This window comes from Balaenoptera acutorostrata, chromosome 5 (assembly GCF_949987535.1).
Source record: "Balaenoptera acutorostrata chromosome 5, mBalAcu1.1, whole genome shotgun sequence".
In the NCBI taxonomy this organism is placed as follows: domain Eukaryota; kingdom Metazoa; phylum Chordata; class Mammalia; order Artiodactyla; family Balaenopteridae; genus Balaenoptera; species Balaenoptera acutorostrata.
The window spans coordinates 68,037,522-68,059,208 of NC_080068.1; the positions used below are offsets into that span (position 1 = coordinate 68,037,522).

The 21,687-nt window shown below is 38.8% G+C and overlaps 1 protein-coding gene across 5 annotated transcripts in view; it reads left to right on the forward strand.

The window, feature by feature from the left end:
• Window positions 1–21,687, forward strand: part of KDR (kinase insert domain receptor) — a 200,754-nt gene that overhangs the window by 134,034 nt on the left and 45,033 nt on the right. Inside the window, exons 4-7 of one of the 5 annotated variants that reach the window (XM_057547060.1) lie at window positions 11–66; window positions 17,826–17,998; window positions 18,207–18,341; window positions 21,005–21,232. Coding sequence is in view for 2 of the 5 variants with exons in the window: in XM_057547058.1 (XP_057403041.1) it covers window positions 17,941–17,998 (58 nt within the window). In the remaining 3 variants the exon portion in view is untranslated. The remainder of the gene's footprint in view (window positions 1–10; window positions 67–17,825; window positions 17,999–18,206; window positions 18,342–21,004; window positions 21,233–21,687) is intronic. The other 4 variants (XM_057547061.1, XM_057547062.1, XM_057547058.1 and 1 more) reach the window with 4 other exon arrangements.

The window sequence follows — 21,687 nt, forward strand, 5'->3', positions numbered from 1 at the left end:
CCTTTCACAGGTCAGGGGGCCTCAGCTGGCACATAAGTAGAAACAGATGTTCAAAAGGCCAAGGAGGTATGTGGTGCCAATGTCTCAGTTCTGGGAAAAGGAAACACTTCACAGAGAATAGGTGCCACCTGTAGGGGTTATAGTTTGCCAAGCAAAACCAGTTTGGCTAAAGATTGCTAAAAATAATTCCCAAGGGCATAAGGTAATGTTTGCTTAAACATGAAATTGAACGAGGGTGTTGTGTGTGTACGTGTCTATGTCTGTGTGTGTACCTGGCACTCCAATGAAGCCTATTCACCCATTTATGAATTCCAATTGCTGACAGAACATTTTTATTTAATATTTGACCCATTCATAAGGATAGAGTTGTTAAATTTGTATCTAACAGGCATAGAAGAAAGAATTTTAAATTTTCTTTTTTTCAACCATCTCACTGAGATTTTTTTTTGGGGGGGGGGGAGGGATTCAATGCTTTTTATTCCGAAGACATTTCTTTCAAAGCTACATCTTCTTGGCATCATTCCTGGCTATTAGCATTCCTCTAGTTAAAATTTAAGAAAAATAAGGAAGCAGAAAGGTATTGTAAATAATAGTAAAGAATTGAGCGTAGGGTATACTGAATGCTTCCCTAAGTTTTCATCTATTTGTTTTAACGTCTTTATTGGAGTATAATTGCTTTACAATGGTGTGTTAGTTTCTGCTTTATAACAAAGTGAATCAGCTATACATATACATATATCCCCATATTTCCTCCCTCTTGCATCTCCCTCCCACCCTCCCTATCCACCCCTCTAGGTGGTCACAAAGCACCGAGCTGATCTCCCTGTGCTATGCGGCTGCTTCCCACTAGCTAGCTGTTTTACATTTGGTAGTGTATATATGTCCATGCCTCTCTCTCACTTAGTTCCAGCTTACCCTTCCCCCTCCCCGTGTCCTTAAGTCCATTCTCCATGTCTGCGTCTTTATTCCTGTCCTGCCCCTAGGTTCTTCATAACCTTTTTTATTTTTTAGTTTTTTTAGATTCCATATATATGTGTAAGCATACGGTATTTGTTTTTCTCTTTCTGACTTACTTCACTCTGTATGACAGACTCTAGGTCCATCCACCTCACTACAGATAACTCAGTTTTGTTTCTTTTTATGGCTGAGTAATATTCCATTGTATATATGTGCCACATCTTCTTTATCCATTCATCTGTTGTTGGACACTTAGGTTGCTTCCATGTCCTGGCTATTGTAAATAGAGCTGCAGTGAACATTGTGGTACATGACTCTTTTTGAATTATGGTTTTCTCAGGGTATATGCCTAGTAGTGGGATTGCTGGGTCGTATGGTAGTTCTATTTTTAGTTTTTTAAGGAACCTCCATACTGTTCTCTGTAGTGGCTGTATCAATTTACATTCCCACCAACAGTGCAAGAGGGTTCCCTCTTCTCCACACCCTCTCCAGTATGTATTGTTTGTAGATTTTTTGATGATGGCCATTCTGACTGGTGTGAGGTGATACCTCATTGTAGTTTTGATTGGCATTTCTCTAATGATTAGTGATGTTGAGCATCCTTTCATGTGTTTGTTGGCAATCTGTATATCTTCTTTGGAGAAATGTGTTTAGGTCTTCTGCCCAATTTTGGATTGGGTTATTTGTTTTTTTTTTTTGATATTGAGCTGCATGAGCTGCTTGTAAATTTTGGAGATTAATCCTTTGTCAGTTGCTTCATTTGCAAATATTTTCTCCCATTCTGAGGGTTGTCTTTTGGTCTTGTTTATGGTTTCCTTTGCTGTGCAAAAGCTTTTAAGTTTCATTAGGTCCCATTTGTTTATTTTTGTTTTTATTTCCATTTTTCTAGGAGGTGAGTCAAAAAGGATCTTGCTGTGATTTATGTCATAGAATGTTCTGCCTATGTTTTCCTCTAAAGAGTTTTATAGTCTCTGGCCTTACATTTAGGTCTTTAATCCATTTTGAGTTTATTTTGTGCATGGTGTCAGGGAGTGTTCTAGTTTCATTCTTTTACATGTAGTCCAGTTTTCCCAGCACCACTTACTGAAGAGGCTGTCTTTTCGCCATTGTATATTCTTGCCTTCTTTATCAAAAATAAGGTGACCATATGTGTGTGGGTTTATCTCTGGGCTTCCTATCCTGTTCCATTGATCTATATTTCTGTTTTTGTGCCAGTACCATACTGTCTTGATTACTGTAGCTTTGTCTGAAGTCAGGGAGCCTGATTCCTCCAGCTCTGCTTTTCTTTCTCAAGATTGCTTTGGCTATTCAGGGTCTTTTGTGTTTCCATACGAATTGTGAATTTTTTTGTTCTAGTTCTGTGAAAAATGCCATTGCTAGTTTGATAGGGATTGCACTGGATCTGTAGATTGCTTTGGGTAGTATAGTCATTTTCACAATGTTGATTATTCCAATCCAAGAACATGGTATATCTCTCCATCTCTTTGTATCATCTTTAATTTCTTTCATCAATGTCTTATAGTTTTCAGCATACAGGTCTTTTGTCTCCTTAGGTAGGTTTATTCCTAGGTATTTTATTCATTTTGTTGCAGTGGTAAATGGGAGTGTGTCCTTAATTTCTATTTCAGATTTTTCATCATTAGTGTGTAGGAATGCAAGAGATTTCTGTGCATTAATTTTGTATCCTGCTACTTTACTAAATTCATTGATTAGCTCTAGCAGTCTTCTGGTAGCATCTTTAGGATTTTCTATGTATAGTATCATCTCATCTGCAAACAGTGACAGCTTTATTTCTTCTTTTCCGATTTGGATTCCTCTTCTTTCTTTTTCTTCTCTGATTGCTGTGTCTAAAACTTCCAAAACTACGTTGAATAATAGTGGTGAGAGTGGACAACCTTGTCTTGTTCCTGATCTTAGAGAAAATGGTTTCAGTTTTTCACCATTGAGAACGATGTTGGCTGTGGGTTTGTCATATATGGCCTTTATTATGTTGAGGTAAGTTCCCTCTATGCCTACTTTCTGGAGGGTTTTTTTAAAATGGGTGTTGAATTTTGTCAAAAGCTTTTTCTGCATCTATTGAGATGATCATATGGTTTTTCTCCTTCAATTTGTTAATATGGTCTATCCATTGATTTATTTGCATATATTGAAGAATCCTTGCATTCCTGGGATGAACCGCACTTGTTCATGGTGTATGATCCTTTTAATGTGCTGTTGGATCCTGTTTGCTAGTATTTTTTTGGATTTTTGCATCTATGTTCATCAGTGATATTGGCCTGTAGTTTTCTTTCTTTGTGACATCTTTGTCTGGTTTTGGTATTAGGGTGATGGTGGCCTCATAGAATGAGTTTGAGAGTGTTCCTCCCTCTGTTATATTTTGGAAGAATTTGAGAAGGATAGGTGTTAACTCTTCTCTAAATGTTTGATAGAATTCGCCTGTGAAGCCCTCTGGTCCTGGGCTTTTGTTTGTTGGAAGACTTTTAATCACAGTCTCAGTTTCAGTGCTTGTGATTGGTCTGTTTATATTTTCTGTTTCTTCCTGGTTCAGTCTTGGAAGGTTGTTAAGCTATCCAAAAAGGATTGGGGGCTTTGAAGAACTATGAATCTTTATACAGTGGTTAAATCTTACTTAAATTTTCCTCCTGGCAGAATTTAGTTACAGTTGGGGGATTAATATATTCAAGTCCATTAGACAGAATTTAGTGCAAATGCCATGTCTCTTTGGGCAAACTACTATACTTCTTTGTGCTTCAGTTTCCTCATCTGTAAAATGGGTGTAATAATTGTAAATATCTCGTGGGTTTATTGAGAAGAGTGAGTGTTCTAAGAAAGTCACAGTACACAGCACATAAGAAGTCATCTATTACTGCTACACTTTACTGCAACTACTAATGCCATCACGACAATGACCACCACTACTCCAGTCTTTCATCTTTTTCTCTCCACATTGTCTCCTTTAGTTCACAAAGATCATCAATAATTTAATGTGATCATGAAATTCCACTGAAATTTGTGAATTATTTCCTAGATATGGGAATCCATAATTTCCCTTGATGTTGGAATTTAAGTCATGAGGCCAGATGTCATGGGAAGATTACCATATTCAGAGTCCAATGACTTGGATTTAGTTCTAGCTCTGTCACTTACTACCTTAGTGATCCTGGGAAAGTTGTCACATCTTTCTGGGCTTCTGTTTCCTCAACTGTAAAATGGGGGTGGGCAAATGAATGAAATGATTTCTAAGGTCTCTTTTGGGAGATGCTTAGGAGCACTTGGACTATAAGACCAAGATGTAGAAAAAACCCTGTAATATTTTATACTACCAGCTGAACTCAACTGTTAATTTAATTTACCAAAACAAATGTAAAAATAATCTACTTCAAATGAAACAGCTTAGGTAAAAATTAAACAGAATATTCTATAAAATTAATAAACAGGATTAAATATAAGGACATCAGACTATAAAACCTTCAATGTCAGGGACAATGCATTAATACGTATCCTTGTCCTTGTATCTCCAGAGGCTAGCAGAAGACCTGGTACATGGTTGGTATTCAAACAAAGTTTGCCAAAATGAAACAAACAGAATTGAGAGTCAGTGTAGCTTGTGAACTAACTAATATTCTATTTGGATTGGATCCAGGATGTAAATTGTGAGAAAGCTGGAATTTCTGAAATCTGAGGCTTTATATTAAAGCAGAAGTTCTCTCATGGTTGTTGGATCAACATCATCATTATCACCCGGGCACCTGTTAGACATGCAGATTTTGGGGCTCTACCCACATCTACTGCATGAGAAACTCTGAGGATGGAGTCTAACAACCTGTGTCTTTGTTGTTGGTTTTTAATTAGACTTTATTTTCTTAGAGCAGTTTTAGGTTCACCTCAAAACTGGGCAGAAAGTACAGAGAGTTCCCACATACCCCCTGTCCACCCATACAGCCTCTGGTGGGAGGTGTTGATAGTTACAGTTGGGGGATTAATTATATTCAACATCATCCCCCACCAGAGTGGTACATGTGTTATAGCTGATGAAACTGCATTGACACATCATGATCACCCAAAGTCCCTAGTTCACATTAAGTTCATTCTTAGTGGTGTACGTTCTATGGGTTTTGACAAATATATGACATGAATCCACCATTACAGCATCACATAGAATAGTTTCACTGCCTTAAACAATCTGTGTTTTAAGAAGCCCTCCAGATGATTTTCGTGCACATTAATGTTTGACAACCATTGCATTGCAGGATAGAATTTTTCAAAGCTGAGTTGGAGAAATAGCCAAGAAATTAAGACTGTCATAAATCCTACATCTAAACTGAAGCTATAATTGATTTATCCTACTCTCCTCTTAGTACCCATTTGGATGCTAATGGTCAGGACAGTCTTTAAAACGATTTGGGAACTCTCAGCATCTGGGCTTCTGCTTCACTCTTTGCTGAAATTTTAGGGCACCCTTTTCTCTAGCATATTCACTGGAAAGTAGGATGGAGCTGTGGAAAGGACACATTTCTAAGAGAAAATATTTTATTATGGAAAATTATTGAAAATATTTTATTATTGAAAAATTTCAATTTATATTGAAAATATACCGATTTTAAACTTCAGTAATTATCAACTCCTGGCCTATCTCATTTTATCTGTATTCACATTCATCCCCCCCTTCATTCCAAATTATTTTTAAACAAATCTAAGATGATGGTATCATTTCACCTGTAAATATATATGGTCCAGAAAAATAGAAGAGAAGGGAACACTTCCCAACTAAATCATTTACCATGATTTAAAAAAAAAAAACAGAAAATGTTATTACAAGGAAAGTAAACTATAGACCAATATCCCTCCTAAACATGGATTTTAAAAAATTTTATTATCAAACCAAATCTAACTATATATAGAAAAGATAACATATCACGTCCAAGCGGGGTTTATCCCAGGGATACAAGTTTGGTTCAACATTCAAAAATCAATAAATGCAATTTGCCAGAACAACCATAGGATCGTCTCAACAGATTCAGAAAAAGCATTTGACAAAATTCAACATTCATAATAACGTCTAATAAATTAGGACTAGAAAGGAATTTCTTCAGCCTGATAAAAGGAATCTATGCAAAACTTATAATGTCATACTTAATGATGAGGGACTGCCTGCTTTCTTCTCAAGCATGGATTTGAGGCAAGGATGTCTACTCTTATCACTTCTATTTGACATTATATTGGAGATCCTAGCCTATAAAAGAAGCCAACAAATGAAAAGCATACAGATTAGAAAGGAAGAAATAAAATTGTCTTTATTCACAGAAACATGATTGTCTACAAAGAAAATCTTAAAGAATCTACCAAAAAGCTACTAGAACTTAGTAGCTAGTGAGTCTACCAGCTACTAAGACTAGTGAGTGTGAGTCTAACAAGGGCACAGGTTACTAGGATAATACAAAAAATAATTGTATTTTTATATAGTGGCAAAAAAACAATTGGAAATTAGAACTTACAGTGGCATCAATGAACACGAAATACTTTGGGGTAAATCTATCAAAATATGGTGAAGATTTGAATGCTGAAAACTATATAACACTAATAAGAGAAATTACAGTCAAATCCTTGATGATCCTCAATGACCTCTGTCTCCTGTATTTAAACCCTGGGTATTAATGTCCTCAGACTGTGAATAGGGCTGAACTGTGTAATAGGATATTGTGGACACGGTCATATATGACTTCCAGTTCTAGGTCATAAAAGACGCTGTGGTTTCCACCTTGCTGTCTTGGATCACTTGCTCTGGGAAAACCAACTTCCATGTCTGAGGACACAAGTAGCCCTGGCCCTATGGAGACTCCCAACGTTCAATGAGGATCTGAATTCTTCTGCCATGGTCATGCAAGTGAGTCACACTAGAGATGGATTTTTCAGCCCTAATCAAGCCTTCACATGACTGCATCCCAGGCTGACATCTTGTCTGTAACCTTGTGAGAGACCTGGGACTAGAAAGACCCAGCTAAACTGCTCCCACACTCCTGAACCACAAAGACTCTGCAATAATAAATGCCTATGGTTTGAAGCCACTAGACTTTGGAGTAATTTGTTATGTGGCAATAGGAAACTAGCACAGGTTTTGGTACCTGGAAGTGAGGTGTCGCCACAATAAACATTTAAAAATGTGGGAGTGGCTTTCAAGTGCAGCAGTTGGAAGAGGCTGTAAGAACTTTGAGAAGCTTGTTAGTGAAAACCTAAGGGATATTGAAGAGATGATCATGTGATTTTCATCCTTCATTCTGTTAATGTGGTGTATCACATTAATTGATTTTCATATGTTGAGCCATCTACGCATCCCAGGGATCAGTCCCACTTGGTTATGGTGTATGATCCTTTTAATGTGCTGTTGAATTCAGTTTCCTAATATTTTGTTGAGAATTTTTGCATCAATGTTCATCAGGGATATTGGCCTGCAGTTTTCTTTTCTTGTGGTGTCTTTGTCTGGCTTTAGTATCAGAGTAATGCTAACTTCATAAAATAAGTTTGGAAATGTTCCCTCCTCTACAATTTTTTTTTTTTTTTGGAAAAGCTTAGAAGGATTGGTGTTAATTCTTCTTTAAATGTTTGGTAGAATTAAGTTTCAGTTATGCAAGATGAATAAGTTCTAGAGATCTGCTGTACATTGCGCCTGTAGATAACAATACTATATTCTACACTTAAAACATCTATGAAGAGGATAAAGCTCATGTTCAGTGTTCTTCCCACAGTAAATTTTTTTTTAAGTAGAATAAAATTTAAGAAAGAAAATTGGGCCTGAGCACAGTTAAAATTGCCCATGGAGCAGAGCTGAGATTCTAATCTCGGTTCATCTGGCGCCAGAGCTCCCACTCCTCCACTACATCATTGTACTTCCCCTTCAAACAAATATGGGAAACTGGAAGAGGAAAATATCTTTAGAACAAGCCATGTGAAACTAAATACAGTACGTTACTCCATAGGAAATTGATTAAAAAAAACAATGGCAGCCTTTACACGTAAGGTATTATTTTATATATATGAAAAATCACCTATTATATTTCACATATATGTGAAAAATCACCTATTATATTTTGAAGATTATTCTCCCTTCACAGTTATGGGGGATATATTTTGAAGGATTTTCCCCATTTTCAGTCACGGGAATAGTTATTTAGGAACTTATTATGAAGAAAGGACGTATGCTGAAGAGTTGAACAGGCATCAATGAAAAATTGCAATCGATCAATGCAAAATTAAAAAAAAAATAATATGGACCAAACCCTGTATCTTGAAACTTCTCCATACAAAAAATTTAAACTATTACAGTATGTATGTGTGGAAGAAATTATATGTAAAAAAAAGAATATTGCTGAGGTTGTTAGCAAAATCATGATGGCATTTGAGAAGCCTGCCAGTGAGGGCTAGAAGGAAAATATTGGATCCTGGAGGCAGAAAGTTTAGCAGAACGATTGAAGGTCTTGTCTTAGGATTATTTGGTCAAACAATTGAGTTTCTAAGATACCTGGGGGGCCATTGTCCCCCAGCAGTTTCAGCAGAAGCCCAAGGTAGATAAACACTTGCCTCAAAGAGATTTGCAGATGTGGATTTTGACTAATAGAGTGAATCTCAAGAAGAGTTGTAGGAGAACTACAGAGTTTTAAGAAGGATTATATGAGCAGAAATGTTACCAACTTAAATGGATATCCACTTACTGTTCAAATTTCCTGACTGTTTCACGATTTGAATTTCTTTCCATTGTAGGACACTGGTTTGTGAAGCCAGAAAGATGTAGATTTAAATCCTGGCACTTCCATTTACTCGCTGTGTGGGCTGTCAAAGATACTTGAAATTTCCGAGTCTCATAGGACTATTTGGAAGAGAAAACGAGATAATGTATAAGGAAACATTTTGGACAGCAGTTATATAATTCATTTGAGCTTTTAAAATGAATTATTATTGATAAGTTATGGCTTCTCTGAGGTTAAGCTCCTGCTTTGGCACCACCATGAAACCCATGAGGAAACAGGGAGTATTCCAGGAGAACTACTCCATGCCCTCTAAGCAGGAGAGAGAAGGGCAAGCACTTCTGTTCACATTCTCTTACCCACCTGGGCAAATGAGATGTTAATAAAGATACCTTCAAATTAGAGAAGATGAGAGTGGCCTTTAATAGCTTTCTAAAAATCCAAAATATACATGTTTATTATTATTTAAATTATGATTTTAAATGATCAATTATCAACGAAAATACTAAAAAATATAAAAGAGCATAGAGTAATAAATGAAACCTCTTCTATCTACCATTTCCATCCTGGTCCTCAGGAGTAATTATTTTTAAGTTTCATGTGTGCCCTTCAACAATTTTCTTTTCTTTTCTTTTTTTTTAAATTTAATTTAATTAATTTATTTTTTTAACATCTTTATTGGAGTATAATTGCTTTACAATGTTGTGTTAGTTTCTGCTGTACAACAAAGTGAATCAGCTATATGTATACATATATGCCCATATCCCCTCCCTCTTGCATCTCCCTCCCACCCTCCCTATCCCACCCCTCTAGGTGGTCACAAAGCACCGAACTGGTCTCCCTGTGCTATGCAGCTGCTTCCCACTAGCTAGCTATTTTACATTTGGTAGTGTATATATAACAATTTTCTTTTCTGCATATGTGTGTAAAAAGTGTTCTGTGATTCTTGAAGATCATTTAAGTCCTCCATATTTTTCTCAAATAACCACTGTTAAATTCTGATGTGTATATCTTCAGTCTGTTTTCTGTACACAAGCATACACATAAAGACATTTTCCAACTCTTTGAAACACGAGCTCATAAAGAATTTTAGAGATGTTTGTAGTCTGGGGTCCTCATTTTAGACCCTGAAGAATTCTTGTAACTGAATATAAGAGCTAGTGCTACATGTTACTCCAATTCATTGGAATTTGGCTTTTGATTTTAGGAGCTAAGGAAGGGTGAAAGATAACGTCACATACTGCATTGCATTCAGCAGTGTTTCTAGATCAGAGAAACTGATTTAGATAATTCATCTTTCTTGAAACTCAATTTGGGTGTCTTCCTCCTTCCCAACCTCCCCCAGGCAGTTCTTTCCTTCAGAATAGCATTTATCGAAAGGCATAACTCAGAAAGAATGGGAGAGTTGCCTCAATAAACATAAAAAGCTTATCTTCTTTTTGAAGCTGTAATTCTTTGTATCAAAATGAATTGTTGTTACCAGACTGTTGACTTCAGACTCTTTTACTTGCTTGACATTTACTTCAGCAGTAGCTAGGAACATTTCAAGCTGTAAATATTGAATTAAAATTTGAAATACTCTACTGAGGAGGCTTTAAGATCTTTTTGTGTTGTAGGTGCTCTTACTTTTGGAAAACTCACCCTGAATCATGGCAAACACATTAAAATGTACTGCCATCTCACATATTTTTTTGGTTGAAAAATAAAAGTATTTTTAATAACGTTGAGTTTGCTAAGAATAATTTTGTTCTTATGAGTTATACTTTTAAAATTTCTCACATATTTTTATACTTTTTAGAAATCTCACTGTGACTATAGTACCCAATGCATGAAATCGTCCTGGAGCTATAATGTTTTCAAAGTTTCGGAAGGATCTTTTCTGTTCTCATGAACAAGAGTTTAACGTGATGTTTCTCTGCTCTGGCTGCACATTAGAATCACATTCGAATGCAAAAAAAAAAAATCTGTTGGTCAGGTTTTCCTCCCAGAGATTCTGATTTAATTGATGTAGGATGGTTCCAGGTACCAGTATTTTTTCAAAGCTCCCCAGACCCAGGAGATTCTAATGTGTAGTCAGGATTGAGAACTACTGTTTTGTTGTTAATAAATAAATTCTCTAATAAATAAAAAAGTAGATAAAATAATTTAATAAATTTATAAATAAGACTAAAATGATAAATGTCCAATAAAGCCTCTAATAAAAACATGAACAGTATATCTAGTTCAACTACTTTTAGACAGTCTAAAATTCTGGTGTTTGCATAGATATGTCATAATTCACTTGCTATTAAAAAGTAAATTAGGGACTTCCCTGGTGGCACAGTGGATAAGACTCCGCGCTCCCAATGCAGGGGGCCTGGGTTCGATCCCTGGTCAGGGAACTAGATCCCACATGCATGCCGCAACTAAGGAGCCCGCCTGCTGCAACTAAGGAGCCAATGAGCTGCAACTAAGGAGCCAGTGAGCCACAACTAAGACCCAGGGCAACCAAATAAATAAATAAAGCAATAAAAAAAAAAAAGTAAATTAATAATTTGCTGAATGAATAGGGATTGCTCAGAAATCTGCCATCTGTACTCAAGGAGCAGGCCTCTGGTACTATAGCAGGTTTCTGGGTACAGAGTGTGAGGTGAGACCTCATGGTGTTGACATCTTGGGAAGACTCTGTCACAGTCACATGCTAGAAAAGATTCTGTGCTGCTGAGTGTGGTTGCGAAGAATCTTTTCAGTATTTCTTCAAGAGGCAAATAATCAAGACCTGTCTTTAGTGGCTAATGACTTGTTGACTAAAGACAGGAGACTGAGTTGAATAATCTCTTAAGGGCCCCTATAGTTCTGTGAGTTCCGTTTCCTGGGAGGGACAGCATCAAGGAGTTAGTTGACATGCAGTCTCATAAGAATTATTGTCAGGAGCAATTCTAAATATGACCCAACATCAGTTCCTCATGGTACATGATTATGAGGTGAAAGACATTAACTATTTGATATTGGAGATCAGGTCAGGAAGAAGAGTGTAGAGACTAGGAGGATAGTTTGGGGTCAACACATGAGATTGATTGATTTTCAAATATATTATTCTAGAAGTTGAGCCAAGAGATGGTCAGAACTTGATGGTCAGTTTAATATAAGAATAAATTAGAAAGAACAAATATGTTAGGAAAGGAGAATTGACAATATTGAGTGATGCTTGGGATGGGAGGGATGAAAGACAAGAAGTAGCTTTTCAGTGACTGTTTTACCAAGAGGTGTATTTTTTGAGAGATGAACTAGCACAAATCTGCTTTAGAGTGTAGCTTTGGATTCATCCTGCTTTGGCTCAAATCCTGGCTCTACCACATGCAAGCTACATGGCAGTGGGCAAGTTACTTAACCTCTCTGAGCCTTAGTTTACACATCTAGGAAGTGAAGATAATAATAGTACCTACTCTGTAAGACAGTGGTGAGGATTAAGGGAGTCAACACATGTAAAGTGCTTACAGCAGGGCCTGACTTAATAAATGATAGTTATTTTTATGATATGTTATGATGATAACATTGGAAGAAAGGGGAATATTTCCAGAAGACCGAAAAGGCTTGTCTTCAATTAATTGGAAGGTTAGAAAAACAGCTATGAAAGCTACACTAAACTGGTCCTCAATCTCACGATATAATGAAGAAGACAGATACACAGACCAAATAAATCTGATATAAAGCAGGATATCATATAACTACAACAGGTATAGAATAATGTATTCTTGGAGTATGGGGAATATAGTAGTCATTAGTTGGTTGTCTCCTTAACATTCATATCCCCCTACTTTCTACAAAAACCTTCAGATTTTTCCTTGAGAAACAGTCCCTTCCCCATTTCAATGATGTGGGGTTTTTTTGTTTTTTGTTTTTTTAGAAATTGGAGAGTAGGGGCTTCCCTGGTGGCACAGTGGTTGAGAGTCTGCCTGCCAATGCAGGGGACATGGGTTCGAGCCCTGGTCTGGGAAGATCCCACATGCCGCGGAACAACTGGGCCCGTGGGCCACAATTGCTGAGCCTGCGCGTCTGGAGCCTGTGCTCTGCAACAAGAGAGGCCGCGATGGTGAGAGGCCCGCGCACCGCGATGAAGAGTGGCCCCCGCTTGCCACAACTAGAGAAAGTCCTTGCACAGAAATGAAGACCCAACACAGCCATAAATAAAATAAATAAATAAAAAATTAAAAAAAAAAAGAAATTGTAGAGTAGCCTTCCCTTATTATTATTACTTTTTAATTAATTAATTTATTTTTATATTTATTTTTGGCCGTGTTGGGTCTTCGTCTCTGCGTGAGGGCTTTCTCTAGTTGCGGCAAGCGGGGGCCACTCTTCATCGCGGTGCGCGGGCCTCTCACTATTGCGGCCTCTCTTGTTGCGGAGCACAGGCTCCAGACACGCAGGCTCAGTAGCTGTGGCTCACGGGCCCAGTTGCTCCGCGGCATGTGGGATCCTCCCAGACCAGGGCTCGAACCCGTGTCCCCCACATTGGCAGGCAGACTCTCAACCACTGCGCCACCAGGGAAGCCCCAATGATGTGGTTTTGATGTTATTGACCCCACTCCTAATTGCAGAGGTGGACTCTGATTAACCTAACCCTACTGGCATCCTTCTTGTCTGCTATGGTCTGAATGTTTGTGTCCCCCAAAATTCGTATGTTGAAATAGTAACCCGGAAGGTGATGGTATTAGTAGATGGAGCCTTTGATAGGTGATTAGGTCATGAGGGTGGAGCCCTCATGAATGGGATTAGTGCTCTTATAAAAGAGACCCCACAGAGCTCCCCAGCCTTTTTTGCCATGTCAGGATACAATGAGAAGTCTGCAACTTCAAAAAGGGCCCTCACTCAACCGTGCTGGCACCCTGATCTCAGACTTCCAGCCTCCAGGATTGTGAGAAATAAGTTTCTGTTGTTTGTATGCCACCCAGTCTGTGGTGTCTTGTTATAGCAGCCTAAATGGACTAAGATACTGCCCCTAGTAGCAAAGAATTTTCTGTGGACAGTGTGGTGTGAAGATATACAGCCTTTTTTTTTTTTTTTTTTTTACAGTGAGCCTGAGGGCAGAATTGAGAAAATTATACAGAAAAATAGCAGGATGACACACTGAGATTCTAGATAAAACTATCTGAAATCAGCCCAGAACTTACAGCAACATGATCCTATATATTTAAGCCAGATTGAGTTGGTTTTTTCTGTTGCTTACAATCCAAGGAATCCTAACTATTGCAGGTAGGGAACGAGTAATTCAGTTGGCCAGGGGTGCAGCAGTAGGGATTGAGGAGACTTCTTGGGGCCTGGTTTTAAACGGAGGCCAGTCTCCTATAGGCAGATCTTGGAATAAAGTACATTCTAAGCAAAGAGAACACATATTGGGCAAAGCCTGGAGACGAGAGAGTATAAAGCATTTTTTGGAAGTGGCCAGTGGACTCTATATGGCTGGAAAATAGAGTATGTCTATGGTATACTAGAAGATAAGCTGGAAAAACAGGAAGCAGGCGAGGAATGAAGCTTTGAACACTAGGCTCAGGGTTTGGGGCTTTATGCTGTGTGCAAATGCCAACTGTCAAAGATAAAGGACAGATGAACCTTGTGTTTTAGGGAGATAACTTTGGCAGCAGAGTGATGGATGGATTGGAAAATTCCAGGACAAAGGCAAAATGGTCATGAATCAGGGCAGTCTGGTGAATGAAAATAGGGGATAGATATGAGAGATATAAAGAATGTAGACAAGATTGGTTTGGGTGGGAGAAAAATGTCAGGGGAGTAACACAGCTGCAAGGTATGGGGTATAAGCACTTGGAAGGACTGCACTTGAGGGTGCTGTAGGAGGCAGTACAGGAGTAAGAGAAACAGTGTTCAGTTTTGTACACTTTGAATTTCAGAGCCTCATGGGACGTACACAGGGAGATATCCAGGAAGGGCTGGAGGTTAGAGTCTGGAGCTAGGGTGGAAACCAGAGCTGGAAAGCACAACTTTGCATGTTATCCCCATAGAGAAGACAGTTGAAGGCACAAGGGGGAATGAGGTCCCTGAGAGAGTCATGGAAGAGGAAAAGGGATGATGACCAAGAATGATTTGGAGATTCCCTGTGTTTAAGGTTGAGCAAAGGAGCTTAAGCCAGTGAAAGGCATTGGCTGGAGAGTTAGGCGTGTACAGTGTAATGAGAATCAAGCAAAGACAGAGCTTTAAGATGGGGTGAGCAATGGGATGGATGTGCTGGAGATGCTGGGCAGAGTCAAAACTGAGAAGAAGCTATTGTATTTGAGAAGAGAAGATGCAGGATCACCTCTCTCTTTCCAGAACTTTTACAATGAGGAATGGTAAAAGTAACCAAAAACCAAGTAGCTTTAGGAAGAAGCAAGGTCAAGGTCCTTAATTTCTTAGGATAAGGAAATCTAAGTGTTTTTGTATACAATCCAAAGACCATTTTAGTGTTTAATATTTTCTATGTGTTGCTTTGTTACAAGACTCATTTTCTGTACATCTGGAACTTCTATTTATATTACGTGGTCAGATGCATGAAATGACTCCCTTACGGCCTTTCATCTGCCTATAACCAGCCTGACTAATTTTGGGATGATTATCAGTTAGATCTGAAGTTGTATTTTTTACTTTATTTAAAACTGTCTCTCTGTGTGAGGTGTTCCTTGCTGAGTTGTTCTGCTTGGTTTTATTATGTTCACCAAAGCAGTAACGTATGAGAAGTGAATGTTCAGAAACACACGGAAAGAGAATTTTAATTTGTGCCTCAAGGGACTCCTCACCAATGTTTTGCAAACTCTGGAAACAAAATTTCTATACAAAGACCATAAAACTTTTCTGCTTCCATTGATTAGCTGTCATTGCTGGTGAAGCAACACTACTGGAAAATGCTATCTTTATTCTGGAGAAATGTGAAAAGCACTGCATACTAATACAACTAAACTGGAAGTGGCTATATTCTTCTGTGAGGGACAAGTGACTTATAATAATTCTCTAGGAAACAAAAGCATTTGTTTTTGCACTGTTCAGTTCCTTGAAAACTTGAGAAACTTTTAAGAGGGGAGATGACATTAATTCACTGGAAAAATGGTTACAACCTGCAAAGGGCACAGACATAAAGTTCGGGACACACATTTTTTGTATAGCACATGCAAACCTTATAAATGCTCTTTTTCTTTTTCTTCGTTACTCAAAATAAAAATACAAAACTCCAATCTCCACTGATTAATAAATTAAGAACTTTTTCACTCTGTGTCTATGTTGATGTTGTATGGTTCTATTTATTCCAGTAAGTTGCTTCCTGTAAAGATAATTGTGATGGATACCCAAGAGGCATGTGATTCTGAGGGGGGAAAAAGTACAGAAGAAACAAAGAACAGCAGAAATGGAAATAATAAAAATTATTTGAACTTTATCAAAGTATTGAGAAGAGAGGATGCACAGAGACTGTGCTAGGCATTGAAAATACAAAATAGATTTGACCTAAACTCCTGCTTTTGAGGGAGAAACATTCACATAAACATAGTCATATTATCATATATCATATCATAAAAGTGCTATGTGTATATAGGAAAAGGAAAGTAATTTCCTGGCTCTGTGAACAACAAAATAGTCCAAATTAATTGGTCTAGGATAAAGTATAAATTCAGTATAGCTCTGGATATATTTATTAAGTGTATGACTATTATTTAAATGTGAATTTAAGAATGATTTGTAAGGTACATTTTACATAGCTAGTACATATCATTTGAACCCCACAGTATTTTTGATGATAGCTCTATTTAACTAGACATATCATGATAAGTGTGTAATGTACAGGGTACATTTTACTAAATATTCATCAACATCATGCATTTCACCATTCTTATTATACCTTAACAACCATCCTTCTAAACTCAACCACCTGCTCAAGTAAGATTTAACCTCTGCCTGTTTTTTCTGGGAGGATCTCAATTGAAGAAGGCAATTGAATAAAAAGTTAAAACATTACTTGGGAAGGACATTTGAGCTGGGTATTGAAGGTCAAATAAAAGTTTTCTAAGACACTAAAGACAAAAAAAAAAAATCCATGCCAGAAAACAAATACCCCAAATGCCCAAGTGATTATGTACATAGGAGCAACTGCTTCTCTTTGAAGGGGTAAGAAGGTGAAGATCCAGTTGAGTTGGGGTTCCTGGGGCGGGGGAGAGGGAGATCTAGTTACCTGCCTTTAATTCTGCCTTGATTGTCGCAGAGTGATTCTCCGAAGTCACCCTTGGCCTTCCATCCACCTAGGAAAATGGAAGCCATCATCATGGAGAGGCTGAGGAAGCCAATGGCATCTATTGACTCAGCCTCACCCCTTGAAGGAGACCAGTCCTCATCAAGAAACTATGTGCTTGGGGCTTCCCTGGTGGCGCAGTGGTTGAGAGTCTGCCTGCCAGTGCAGGGGACACGGGTTCGAGCCCTGGTCTGGGAAGATCCCGCATGCCACGGAGCAACTGGGCCCGTGAGCCACAATTACTGAGCTTGCGCGTCTGGAGCCTGTGCTCCGCAACAAGAGAGGCCGCGATAATGAGAGGCCCGCGCACCGCGATGAAGAGTGGCCCCCGCTCGCCACAACTAGAGAAAGCCCTCGCGCAGAAACGAAGACCCAACACAGCCAAAATAAATAAATAAATTAAAAAAAAAAAAAGAAACTATGTGCTTGAATTATACTCCAATAAAGATGTTAAAAAAAAAAGAAGGGAAGTATGTTAAATAAAAATATTAAACTATTCCCTTAAAAAAAAAAAAAGAAAAAAAAAACTATGTGCTTGGAGACATCTGTCTTGGATGTTTACTACCTCTCTGCTTTTAAGTCCTGATTCCACTACTTATAGTTGTGGGACTTTGGAAAAGTTATTTAAACCTTCAAATCTCACCCCCCACCCCCATATGAAAATAATTATAGTATCTTCACTGAGTTATTGTAAACATTACAATAAGTTAAGTGAAAGAAAATACCTGGCATATAATAAGTGCTCCAAAAATTGACTTATTCTTATTATTAAAAAAAAGCAAAGAGTGTCTTGATTTTTAACCAATCATTAACTAATGGTGAGAAAACTATGCATTGATTGTTTGCAAAGAGATAAAACAACTTTTTCTTTTCTTTTTTGCAAGACTTTTAGGAAGGCAAAGGAACATTTACTTAAGGGTAAGCAATTCCTTGTCTTCACTCTTCTTCTTCGCTGAGGATTGCTAACAGTGCTTGCTGCCTTCATGGGCTGTTGCAAGGATGAAGCAAAGGATGCAGCGAAGCATTCAGAACAGTACCTGCTCACAGAATGTGCTCAGTGAGTGTTCGCTACTTTTATTATTTTCTAACATCCTTCTCTGGTGTTATGTGGATTTTCAGTTGGTTACTTAAATTCCCTGCATACTTTCCACTTTTTAAAATTGTTATATTTATCCTTGTGAGATATAGCAAGCAACTATATGGGTGAGTTTGGGGAGGGCACATAGGCATGCATATTTATAGTAACTGAGATTTTTCCTGTGCAGGTGGCAAGTAATGAAGTTCTGTTTCATTTGTCTCACCAAAAGAATGGGGACTTTGTTTTATATTTATTAGAATGTAAGACTTGATGAATGAAGCCAAACACTGATAGAAACATCCAAGGCAAGCCTGGCTTTGTGGTAACAAAACCTTCTTTTCCTTGAACATACAAATGTGTTTTAAGTTTAAGTTAAAAATAAGTCACACAGAGAGAAAAATACACGTAGGTGTGTAAGGAAGGTAGATAATGAGAGATAAAGGGTGCTCAGGATCTCCCAGCGCATGATAGTCATGAGTACAATGGGCTATGAAATCCAGCCAACATCTGGCAAGGTAGTCAGGGCTCTGGTAAGTTAGAGCATAAACAAATATTGGAAACAAATTAAGTGAAATAAACAGGAGAAAGTGACATGCAAATACGTAATCAACAAATGGCAATATTTGAAAACTATAACAGCCACTAGAAGGGAGAGTTGAAATTTGATTTATATATTTTATTTGTAAAAGTTACACTTTCTCATTTTGACAAAATGTTGTAGAAATACATGAAGTAAAAAGTGCAAGTTCCCATCCACCTGCCTCTCTGCTTCAACCATTTCCCAGAGGTAATGTCAAGACCGACTATGGAAAAGTCAATGGTATTATACAAAACCGGCCAGCACTTTGATTATAGTTACTTAAAACAGGTTTTTTTAATCATGGAAAATTTTAAATGTGTAACTGTAGAGAGAATAGTAAAATGAACCCTTTATGTACTCATCATCCAACTTCCGCAGTTATTAACCTTTTGCTAGCCTTCGTATCTACATTTTTAAGATATGAAGTCCAAAATACTGGTGGCGATGGAACAGAAGTTGGCACTGTGGAGTTTAATTTATGCAGTATGCTTTGATGATATGAGCAATTTATATTCTTTGTGCACAAAGCCCGATAGAACAGCTGGAGATACAGAGCACTCTGTGATTAAGTTAAATTTGCCCTGGGTGGAGCTATTGTGAGGATTGCTCATTTCTGCTCACGTTCACCACTGTAACCCTAGTCTCTCCTGTAATATCTAGCACGTAGTAGGACCAGAAACTGTTGTTGAAGAAATCACCCTTATTTACCATTCAGATCTTAGCAACATGAAGGAGATAGTATAATTAATCTTTGCACAATGCTTCCAAGTGTGCATTGCGTGCTTACTATGTGCTAGGTACTTGTGCTTACTAGGTGTTAGGTCAGGCTTTATGTGCAGTAACTCATTCAATTCCTGCAAAAACCCTAGGGAGAAGGTACTATTATCATCTTTTGTGTTTCATAGATACACAACCAGTAAGTTGGTCAAGATCATGTGGATAGTAAGGCGGTAGACCTGGGAGGCAAGCCCAGCCGGTGTGGCCCCTGTGTACTTAGCACCACTCTTGGCTGCTTCACCCCCAAAGGTGTCTGAATACCATTTACGGGGCACTGTACGCACTTGCCTACTTTGATAGGTGGTGATCTTACCTGTACCGTCTGATTAACTCACAAATCACTCCTTTGCAGCAGTGCCAGATAATGGGAGGGTGTTGCACATGGAACAGACTTAAAAAAAAAAAAAAAAGAAAGAAAGAAAACAAAAAAAACAAAAAAACCCCACCAGACTTTGTCATTTTTCATGAACACAAGGCACTTCTTAGTGCTGTGTGGGAGGGAATGTGGTAGACTGATTTCATTGAGACCCTGCCAAATTCTGGTCTTGTGGCCATCAAAGACGCATCATTTCCTCCAAGACTTCTAAAGGGGGCTATTACCATGGGCCTGCAGGTTCTGGTTTGCATTCAGAGGAGACACTATCTTCTTAAGTGAGACGTGGAAGAGGAAGTGTCATGAATTGTAAATAAAGCTGAGAGAGAAGAATTGTTTGGAGATGGAGATGGAGAAAAACTGCCTGCTCCAAACCAGGTTCCATCTCCCTCCCCCTTATCCAACTTTGCCAGAGCCCATCCTGTTTTCCTTGCTAAGTTTACTTGCAGGAAGAGAGGAGTTTCTTTTAAGTATACCCCTGGCCCTGACAAATACCTCCTAGATTAAATATTAGTGCATCTATACAGTGCAACACCATGCCACTATGAAAAAGAACAAGATGGAGCCCTAAAGCTTGATGTAGAATGACCTCCAAGTTATATTTTTAAGTGAAAAAAGCCAACACTCAAGCAGTATTTATACCAAGGGTACCCTTTGTGGAAGGAGGAGCATGATATACTTATACCTATATGTGCATAGAATTTGCTTGGGAAAAAAGGAAAGGTAAAAATGCCTGCCTCTGCCGAAGGAAGGACTTTTCATTCTAAACCTGTTCATATTAAAAAGATTTTTTAAGCATAATGCACTCATTATATTTCAGAGTTAAAGCATTTCAACTGTTACCCCGGCAAAGTAGAAGAGTAAATACAGTACATATAAAAAATAGCAGAAGAGAAGAAACACTTTACATTAATGTGTATTTCAGGAGGAGGAGTTTGGACTAGATGTAGAAATAAGATATTTCTACCTCTTCATCTCCCTGAAGGATGGTCCTTTAAGTTGTCATTTAAAAGCACCTGTGAAGTAAGAGACGGAGGGATCTGGAAGATGCCATTTAATGAAGTTAGGGGACATCTGTCACTTCCCAGGTGTGGGGACAGATGGAGAGAAAAGAAGAACAAATGTGGTTAGAAAGGAAACAGAGAGTCTACAGAGCCACAAGGAATCTACACCTGCTGAGAGAGTTGGGAGGTTTGGTACAGAGTGTTCTGGGTGCCCAGGGTCTGGGCAGTAACTCATTGTCTCATTGTCAAAGTGAGACAGGGTCTGGGCTTTGCTTCACTGCGTCTCCAGGGAAGCCCGCTGCTGCGGGCCTCCTTCCCCGCGGCCTAAGGGGAGCTTGGCTGGAAGCTCTGCTCTGAAAATGCCCGGGAAGCGTCAAGCGACGGACTCCTGGTCGGGTAACCCGGTGGACAAAACCTTTCCTCAAGGAGACCCGGATATTCCAGAGCCCTGGGTACTTCCAGCTCCCCGGAGGCCTGAGGTAGGTTTTTGGAGAAAGCCAGGTAGAGGGGGAGGGTCTCAAATTTAAATGCATTGGGGGGCGAGGCAGGTATCTTAAAAACAATTGAAGCCGTCAGGTGTAAGAGGAAATAGTGGGAACTTCGGAGAGCTGGGCAAGTGAATATTCGTACTACAGGCATTCAGATTCAGATTTTTAAACTACAGCTGTGCTGGCCAAGCAAAACACTCATACTGGCTGGAGTCGCAGTTTGCGACTGCTCGGTATCCGCTTCTGCCTCGTTGCTTCAGCCTGCCGCTGATCCTCAGCCTGTCCGCCAGCCACTTCAGAGGCGCGCAGAGCCAAGGCCGCCCCAGACTTCGGCGCTCCTCCTGAGGGCGCAGTGTCCCTCGCCGCACTCCGTGTTGCTCCCCAACATCTCGGGGTGGGAGGGCAGCCACCGACTGAAACGTGGAGTGGCTCAGAACCCGTTATGG